The sequence below is a fragment of the Astatotilapia calliptera genome, chromosome 13 (genome assembly GCF_964374335.1).
Source record: "Astatotilapia calliptera chromosome 13, fAstCal68.1, whole genome shotgun sequence".
Classification (NCBI taxonomy): Eukaryota; Metazoa; Chordata; class Actinopteri; order Cichliformes; family Cichlidae; genus Astatotilapia; species Astatotilapia calliptera.
The window spans coordinates 20,483,819-20,493,597 of NC_137434.1; the positions used below are offsets into that span (position 1 = coordinate 20,483,819).

General features: G+C 43.5%; 1 protein-coding gene across 2 annotated transcripts; it reads right to left on the reverse strand.

Annotated features, from left to right (window-relative positions):
- Positions 1-2,331: 2,331 nt before the first annotated feature.
- klf5a (Kruppel like factor 5a) lies at positions 2,332-9,536 on the reverse strand. 2 transcript variants are annotated; one of them, XM_026190704.2, is made up of 4 exons: positions 9,136-9,536; positions 6,924-8,049; positions 5,682-5,741; positions 2,332-3,055 (listed from the first exon to the last, which is right to left on the reverse strand). In XM_026190704.2, the coding sequence occupies exons 1-4, from the start codon at positions 9,298-9,300 to the stop codon at positions 2,877-2,879; spliced, it is 1,530 nt and encodes a 509-aa protein (XP_026046489.1). In that variant the 5' UTR covers positions 9,301-9,536; the 3' UTR covers positions 2,332-2,876. The 2 variants fall into 2 exon arrangements, with proteins under 2 accessions (XP_026046489.1, XP_026046490.1); XM_026190705.2 differs by lacking the exon at positions 9,136-9,536 and adding an exon at positions 8,501-8,590 and having other exon boundaries at positions 2,733-3,055.
- Between the last annotated feature and the right edge of the window lie 243 nt (positions 9,537-9,779).

A 9,779-nucleotide genomic window follows, 5' to 3' on the forward strand; every position in this document is an offset into this window, starting at 1 on the left:
ATACAATACATTCCACCGGGGAGGAGAGGGGGATACGGTGCATGGAAAGACAAAGAGACAGAAAATGAAATTAAATAGGAAGAGCGGAGGAGGAGAAGGAGACAAGATGTAGGAGGACGGAAGTGGTTGATTGGGTTCCCCCAGAGATTCTTTTGTTTAGATTGTTCTGCATTTCACTTCTTTCACTCTCTCCCCTCCACCTCCCACTTTTTGACATCTGAGGTAGATTACAACAGAGACCCTGGGTCACATTTATGACTTAAACCAAGAACATATGGTGTGTATGCGTGTTTGAACATCCATTTCAGTACAGTGGGATTCCCCTACGGTCCTTGAGTGGTGGTCAGATTTATTTTCTTGTCCATTGTCTCTTGCTGGGATATCAAAGGACTATTGTTTGTTGATCAGCAAGGGTTCCTCAGGTTACTTGCAGGTCCTGGACAAAAGTGCTTTGCCTTTCTTCCACATCTTCCCTTCTTATCTCCTTCTATTTTTACTTTTTAAGTATGCTGGCCCTACCGCAGAAAAGCCAAGAAACAAAGGATCAGCACTTCCACAGAAATGTTGTTAAGATTATAAAAGATTAAGCGCGGTTATGTCTTGTTTGTCTTGTTTGGTCAGGCATGTTTATTGTTCCAAAGGTACCTGACTTTCTATTTGTACTGCAACGGATTTGATTTTATACAGACAGATTACCAACTCCACCACTGCAGCATGTTGTTAGCAAGAAGAAAGAAGAAATATTCCCATTAACTTCAGCACAACAAGCACATCTGTAAAAGTGTCAGTTGACTTTATTAGCATCAGCTTCACTCAGTTGAAGAAAAACAACTTTTGTCTTTGGAACGTTTAACCATGGAAGAAAAAAAAAAAAAAGCATCTATAAAATAAGTTGCTGGAAGGACAATATATAAAACAATGGCATCAAAATAGGTTTGACAAGAAGAAAAAAAACAAAGAAAAAAGGCTCAAATATTTTTGGATGCGGGGCATTTTTCCTCTGTTTGCCCTGTTGTTTACAAAAAATAACAAAAGAGGAAAACAAACAAAAAAATGTATTTACAGTGCATATATTTACATTAAGGCATTTTTGCTGGGGGAAAAAAGACGGTTGATCAGATACAACCCCTGCTTCTACACAATCAAATAAATAGTCAGATTTACCATTATACATTACAGTGCTATATTATCGATATGCTACCTGCAGTGAATGAACAAATACAGTTATAAGTGCAGGCTAAATCTCCCCATCAAATGGACATTCAGGCGTACATTAAAGGATAGGTTCACACTTTTTTGTTATGCTTTTTTTGTTTTAAACAATACTCCATATCCATATGTACATTAAAAGAGTTGGTGATTGACGAGATCCGTTTGGGGAGCGATTTCAATGCAAGCAATTGGGCAAATTCAATATTCTGTGTGGGGGGGGGGGGCAAACTAATCTTCAACTTTAGAAGCTGAACCAAAGTTTCAACAAGTTAATAATAAATTTTAAAAAACAAAAAAACAAAGTGAACCCGTCCTTTAACAAAACGTGTCCAGGAGTAGTTAGAGCCAAGATAGCTCCGTAGAGCCAGAGCATCCCAGGATGTCCGCGAAGTGGCCAGAGCTGTGCTGTTACATTACCACAAGGGTGGCTACCTTATAATTCAAGAGATTTACCTTTTCAAAGCTAAACCTAGAGATTTAACAGATTTAGTTTTTCTTTTCTTAAAAAGCACCATGTTTTTAAAACGATTGACTACACTCGTCACAGCTCTGCTACTAGAGAACAAAAACACATAAATGAGAGAAAGAGGCACTTAATAAGGTGTTGGCGATGTGTTGAACATGATGCTTTGGTTAAAACAATTAACAGAAGTAAAACGCTGGGTGAGACTGATCTACACTAATAGCATGCTGCATTTTGAAGACACTTCAGTGCACATTCAAGTTTGTGCATCAAATACTGTCGATTCTGTATTAACTGAATGAGTCCTAGAACACGTCTATGGGTTCTGCTTACATTTCTCTGGATGGAAATCCATCAAAAGACGACCTGAATAATTCATCATCTAATTGCTGCTCTTTAGCATCCATCCACCTCCCTCTGTTTCTCAATCGTCTTCCAATCTCCTCTCTCTAAAATCAAAAATTTCTCCCTCTCGGTCTTTCTCTCCATCTCCATCTCCACCCCCACACTCTCACTTTTTCCCTGCTCTCTCTTCCCTCTCTCCAGAGTACAAATGCCTTCAATTTTTAATATCTGAACAGCAATGATTTGTGTGGTGCACACAGAGATGTAGTCCAGTAGTGATAATGATCGTTCCAGTGGTGAATGAGATACTTGGGCCAAAAAGGCTGAGGCTTAGATTACCAATTCTAGTGCAAATCTAAGGATTTGGTAAAGAATAAAAACCTGGACATTCCAGTTCTAGAGAGAAACTAACAAATCAATGAGTAAACAAAGATTTGGCTTGACTAGTTTTGCAAACAAAAGCTTCTCTTTTATAAAAGAAAATTAAGCCAGTTCTATGTTACAATAAAGACAAAAAAGATGCTGTTTTAATTCAATCCAGTCACACCCCATCTCATCTTTTCATTTGCCCAAACACATCTATAATATGTGTATCTGGTGGTTAAGGGACCAGAAGATCATCTGGCCACCATCTTCCTACTTTAAAACCTCCAAATTGTTCCACTTGGCGTTAAGAGCAACATGTTTGTTAGGCTATCGAAGTGTTTTAGCCCACGACAGCAGCACCAGGAAGAGCTGTGATGTCACTGAAAGTCACTCTGCATCAGGCAGCTCGTGTAGCTGCGGGACACGGAGTGAATGCTTTATGTTTTGTCAAGATAGTGCTTGTATTTTTGAGCATGTGTGCAAAACGTTGCTAGTTCTGGTGTCTCTTCATGTGCAGGGCAAGGTGATCCGATCGGGAGAAGGAGCGTGAGCAGACGCCACACTGGAAGGGTTTGGCGCCCGTGTGTTTCCTGTAGTGACGCGTCAGCTCATCCGAACGAGCAAAACGCCAGTCGCAGCTGTCCCACGTACACCTGTACGGCTTCTCGCCTGCAGGACAGGAGAAAGAGTTTGAGTGAGTGCAAACCGCCGTGCCGTCTGGTGATCTATTCTGAGCTATCGCTTGATCACACGATACAAACCAGAGCAGGACTGTCAATATTCAGGTACTAAGAACAACAATTATTGTGACACAAACCAATTCTCTAACTAAAGCGATTCATACAGTTGGGTGGAGGAACTGGGAAAACAGGCTTCACCGAAAACGCCAGTTGTCTAACTAGATATACAGTCATAACACTGTCACTCAAAAGCATTCATCAAGCATTCACACGCCAATGCAGCAACCAGTGCTTCATAATTTTCCCACAGTGCCTGGTCTGTATTGTCAACTTTTCCCTCCAGGTATTTTTCTTTAATGACTGCAGCACATATGTCTTTCTGTCAGTCATTCCAGCAAAATTCACCTGCAGCTTCAGGCACTTTCTGAAAAACCAGTCTGCTCTGCTCGTTGTCCCTCTGGGAGAGTTTTGTCTTAGGCCCACAAGTTGACCAGTGTATACTCAGGTCTACTAAATGTAAAGCACTTGCTAAATATTTAGTATGCAAGTATAATTCATTTTTCTGCAACTTAAATTCAACCTGACAAACCTACAGTAACTACAGTACATGCAAAAGACCAGAACAGAAAAACTTAGAATTATAACTTGTACATGTTGACGCATCTACTGCTTCTTTGTATTTAGCGTGTGTCTGATAACAGTGGATGCTTAAAAAATATGAAAGGATTGGAAGGAACTTGATTTTTGCTGAGCTATATTCCTCCCTTTTCCTTCTTTTTGTACCCTTTCATCCAGATTTTGAAGGTTAAGTGGAATAGCATCTCATTTCAGCAAACACATTTTTTGGCTTTTTAAGATTCATGAATATGAGCCACTGTGGTGCAAAATCAAATGGAATAAATCAAGCTGTGTGGTTGTTTTCCTTCTTCCACTCCTCATCGCTTTTAACCTCTATTTACATATCAAAAACAGAGTCCAGAATCAGTGTCCCCATTACTCTAAATACCCCCCATTCCATTGTAATGAGAAAACAGTGAAAATGTTTTGAGCCTTTTCTGTGGCTTATTCAGGCCACCAAGGCTAAAGTTAATAATAATAATAATGATAGTGGAAAAAACAACTATTTGAGAATCATTTTTCAAAGCTCTTTGCACTATAAACATAATCCCATTAAACTGAAGTGGCAGCATAAATCACAGAGATGGCTTCTTTTATAATCTGGACAAATAAAAACAGAACTATTTCCGCATGATAAACGCCGCTGGGGACATCCAAGAATTTTTTTCCCCCCTTTTGTCATTTAGGTGACCAACTCTTCAAACAAGCACATCAAGCTCTGCAGCATTGCTTTTTAAAAAAAAAAAAACCCAGAGTAAACCTGTTAGAACCACAGTGTCACCAAACTTAAAGACACACACCTTAAACCGAACACAAGGAAGAGAGACCATGAGAAGGCGCTGTTTAAGGGGGAAAAAATCAGAAATGATTTCCAATACAGAAAGAGGATATTTCTCACAATACACCCACCCACACATGCACACACACAGACACACTAACAATCAGGGTAATGGATGTTGATGGAGATTAGAGTGGGAACTCCCAGTGGGACCCAAACGCATTAGGAATCATCTCATAGAGATTACTGACAGGTGTGTGTGGAAGTGTCCGTGTGTGGGTGTGCACGTGTGTGTACGAGTACATAAGTGTGCATTCGAGCAGCTAAATAAGAGACGGAGAACGAGTTATAGACGAAGATAGAAGTAAAGGAGGAGGGCAGGGTTGAAGATGAAAGTATGAGAGCACAAAAACAGAGGAGAACAGGATTGGAGAGGGGAAAAAAAAAGGGGGGGGAGAAAATAACTAAGCGAGGCCGACAGAGGCATAAAGGACATGTAGTTGCTGCTAGATAACATTTACGTGTCTAGTTCTCATCTTGCGGTCTGTAATAAGTGCAATCACCACAATCAGCCTGCAGCATGAGTGACGCCATATATAATTGTCGCGTCATGTTCCTGATACGAAAATGCAAAGCACGCGCACCCGCAACGATGTTCCGAACAAGTAGTTTAGATCCATAATTAGGACACATTCTGGCTTTTGTGTGTGTATCCAGATGAGCGAGGAATGTGTAGATATCAACAGAAGCTTTGTTTTGTTAGCTGGAGTGAGGTGGGGCCCAACACCTAAGCATTTGTTTATTGACTTTGCTTGTCCAAATCCAAGCTCAAATCTAAACCTGACAGGAAGAAAGGGAATAAAATGAAATGCAGAGAGAACGGAATCAAAGTGGAAAAGTGCATTAAAGCATTTGAACAATTCCTGAACGGGCGATGGGATTCAAAAAAAACATGGCACCACACGTTTAGCACTGACCACATAGTCTGAGAGTCATCCCCTGGCAGAAGTGTGTCACTTCCACCTGTTTTGATGGAATAGTATATTGGGCAGAGGATGGGGAATGGGCTAGGATACATTTACACACACATGCCAAGAACACAACACTCTGCCTAGCAACATAGTGCCAGTGCAGATACTGAAATACGAGTCCTGTGGTCAGCGTCATTTTTTTTGATGGGTCTTTTTAAAAAGCTGCATTAATTAGAGGAATCTCTTACCAGTGTGAGTCCTGAGGTGTGCTTTCAAATGGGACGACTTGGTGTAGACCTTCTTGCAGCCTGACGACAGACATGGAGATAAACACAAACAGACGGCTTAATCCAAGTAATTCACACGTGGCAAATATGCATTTACCCAATAAACTGAGCTGTGGAATTCAAAAAATCCAAACTAATGAAGAACAGAAGCCGTTTTGGAATCAAATATAGTAAAGTGTGTTTCGTAGAGCCTCAAATCCTGCTCCATCTCATCTGCTGCTTTCCAAAATGAACAAAACAGGCTCTGTTAAAAGCAGCCCTCATAGCCTCATTTGGTATTAAAAGGCATTTGATTACAAGCCTCGAATCACCAACAATGCGACCTGAAAACCTCTGTTTTCTCCTTCTGCGCACGCTACAGTTTGTTTCTACAATGTCAGAAAGGTCATTAAGGATTTTGAACGATTTAGAAAGATATTCGTCAGATATCTTATGACTTTAAGTTAGGAAACGATAGAATTTCGTGTATTGCTATGATTAAACTGTGAGCAGCTGCAACAGTGTGACTAATATACATACACTTGGATGAAGTGTGGCTCTGTGAATATGATGGATCTGCTTCATCTGGCTTTTTAAGAAGTAAGACGTGTGCTAACGTGCTGCGGTAGGCTCTGCTTAAGCCTATTTTACATGCCGCCACAGGCTAGCTGACATTACATGTCCTACAAGTAGCTACATATCATACAGTCTGTATGTGTGTGTGTGTATGTGTCTGTGCGCCAGCTAAAGAAAATAAATACTTTAATCTCAGCATGCAATCTCAAGTGTAACAGTATGAAGATATGTGTGTGGGAAAAAAGATCAAATGATTCAAGGAGAACATCTTTTTAATTAACACAGCCCCTGCATACAAAAACGTGCACTCTCTCTCACACACACAAAAACAGGTTCATTCCACAATCATACCAGTGATTACTCTAAAGCCACCACACTGTTTGAGAGCTCATAGCTGAAAGTGCCACAGTCATTTGAGGTGTGCTAATATATGCAAAGCAGTGTTTGAACCAGATAGTTGACTGAAAGGTAGTAACAGTCTGGCTGGCAGTACAGAGTGTACTCTGCCTCCACGACCCAAAGGCATAGGCAAATCATTCAAAACATGAACAGAAACATTCACTACAATGCAGTGATAAACTAAACACACAACGGTGATTACATTCACAGTGCACATTCAGTGGTGTGTGTGTGTGTCGTTCTTCTAACCTGGGTAATCACAGTGGTGGATCCGTCGCTTCTCTAAGTCGGGGTTGTTCCTTCGGTTGTAGCGGACAGCCACTGCGTTCTGTGCTGGATTTGGGGTTGGTGCTGTCGTGTGGGCTTGAGGAAGGACTGTGGCTGGGCCTGGGACTGGTGTGGGGCCTGTAGGGTGGGGCAGAGCTAAGCCACCTGGTCCCGGGCCAGGTCCAAGTCCGGGTGTGCTACCTGCAAGCTTGGAGGCAATGGTGGCAGCATACGACGGAGGTGGTGACATGTTGTGGAGCAGCTCCTTCTGCCTGTCAGGGCTGCCGGGCTCTGAGTTTGGCGGAGAGGGTGGCAGGTAGGGCACCTGCTGCTGGAGGAATTGGGGATGTGCCTGAGAATGAGGATGTGTGTATACCCCACCACCTAGACAGCGGTAGGCAGGCTTGACAGTTTGCTCTTGTTGAGAAGCAGAAGTAGCTACTGGCAAATCATGAAAAGGTGTGTGCATCGTGGTAGTGTGTTGGATCGGTTGCTGCTGCTGATGGTGATGATGATGCTGAGCCTCCATCCCATTGCTATGGCGATGATCCAAGCCAGAGTTTAGGAGCTGAAACAGCGAGCCGCTGTTGTCATGGTGGTGGTGGAGAGCGTGCTGCTCAAACTGTGGTGACATTTCCTGTTTGACATACACTTCTGGCAGTGAATCACCACCGCGGCTGCCTCCCAGCTGATTGAAAACACTGGTGAATTCTGGTAACCCAGTTAATGTCATGTTTGTGGCGGAGTTTTCCATGGCCATACTGCCAGGGCCGTGGCCGGATGTGCTGCAGCTACTTGTGGGCGTAGTGCCGGGGCAGTGGGGCTGCAGGTTAGAGGAAAAACACGAGGAGGGAGATTCTGTTTTAATGTGAGTGAGACTCGGGTGGTTCTGGTGTTGAGGGGACCGCACCTGCTGGCACAAGCCCATCCTCAGGTAGCCAACGTCAGGGAGATAAAGATTCATGTTGAGGGTATAGGGAGCCCCAGCGTCAGTGAAGAACTGATCCACTGCTGACGAGCTGTCTCTGAGTGACTTCTGCTGGTTGTCTGCAGGGTTTGGAAGTGGAAGAGGCTGAGGGGAGAGATATCTGTCCATCTCACACTTTGCCTGAGGATTAAAAGGGAAAACACACATTAAAAAGAAAAATTTAAGAAAAAAAACAAACAAAAAACAAGCAGTTAACATAAAAATAAACTTTCTGTTGAATGAAAAGTACCAAAGCCTGACTTCACTAAGTCCTTCTCAGTGCTTCTATTCTGAACCACTATTATGAGAAGACAAAAGGTTTGATAGGACAGTCACTGCTAAAGCATTTATCAAGTAGTCATCAAAAGGCAGTTGCCACATTCCCTCGCGGCCTGCAAGGCTGAACTCAGAAACCTGACGGTGGTGAGGCCCACATTTGAGGATTAAACGATGTTATGTCAATAAAGAACCTGATCTAACGCCTCTTATTTGAACATGTGCAGCTATTACAAGCATAACAGAGCAGCCAATCGCCGGTCAAACTGCACACCACAGGTGAACAACTTGGCATAAAAAAATGCTTCATTCGTACTGCTCTTTTTGGTCCAGCTCCTGTGGCTCTGGGGGGATCTAATCGGTATAAAAGTTAAAGAAGCAGAGCACCAGAGGATGAAACAGTAACATGAAAGGGAATAGGGAAACACCCATGTCTCCCTGCAGCAGCAGCAGCAGCAGCAGAAACAGCAGCAGCAGTAGTAGTCTGGGGATGGGCTGCTATTTGAGGGTCCTGATCCTACCAGCTGTTATAGATCTCCCTGCTATGTTGCACAAGTTTCTTTCTAACTGGGGACAGAGTTGCCGGGACGTTTCTGTCCGAAGCTGGAGTCAGTTGCTGTCAGCGTGGTATGATGGTGAGAAGGGACGCCAAGGAGAGACCAACAACTGGTGACCAACTGGCTGGCTGGCATAGAAAACATGCGGTGAATGCGTTTTGCAGGCGGAGGTGCTCGACTACGCGTCCAGCTGGTCGCTTATTACCGAAAATAGAGCTGAATAAAGTGACGGTTACGATCGCGCAGAGGGGGACGACTGAAATTTAGACTCAAATAAATAAACAAATAAACAAACAAACAGAAAAACAAGCTGGATTTAAAGCCAGACTGCCACGCCCATTCAGTGAAATGCATCACTAATGTATAAAGTCGGTTTGATTTCCAACCGGTTTACCTGTGCGTAATCATTTTGTCCAGCCTTGTCTGCTTCGGTGATCTTGCAATCCAAGCCGAACAACGCCGAGTCCTCCAAGGGGAACCCAGCGGGCAGAGTCGCCTTCTGCAGCGGGTAGAAGGGATCCTCCTGCACGCCGCCGCTCATCGTGAGTGTTGCGGCCATGAAGCTCCGACGCAGCGCCGCAAAAACGATCGCTTGCCGTGTGTTATTATGCAAAGCGGAGGATGCTACAGCGTACAGAGAAACGAGTGGAGCCGACGAGGTGTAGTGCGTGCGTTAGAGTAATTAATGTGTGCCTGTCGGCTACATCTCCTTCCACTTGTTTCATCCCTCTGCTCCGGCCCACAGACAGTTTTCTATCTGGCGTTCGCAGGGCGGAGCGGCCCCAGTGTAAATACAGACCGCGCACCGCCCACCAAACCTTTAAAAACGCTTTGATCATTCATTCACCGGCCACCGCCCTACGTTTGCCATCCATACACACCGACAACAGCGCCGTAAAAAAGTCCACGAGACCGGTCAAACCGCATTAAAGTGGTGAAAGTTAAACTCATCGCAGCCACGTTAACCGACAGAGTTTTTGTAAAGTGTTTTGAGATGATAAAAACAGATAAAACGTGGAAAGGCACCGCGAAATTGGT

Bases quoted from the DNA above. Each gene is read 5' to 3' on its own strand.
- klf5a (XM_026190704.2), bottom strand. From the start codon at position 9,300: ATGGCCGCAACACTCACGATGAGCGGCGGCGTGCAGGAGGATCCCTTC. The intron at 5,742-6,923 runs GTTAGAAGAACG...GTCTGTCGTCAG, and splicing joins CCACCACTGTGATTACCCAG to GCTGCAAGAAGGTCTACACC. The intron at 3,056-5,681 runs GTAAGAGATTCC...CCTGTCCTGCAG, and splicing joins ACACCTCAGGACTCACACTG to GCGAGAAGCCGTACAGGTGT.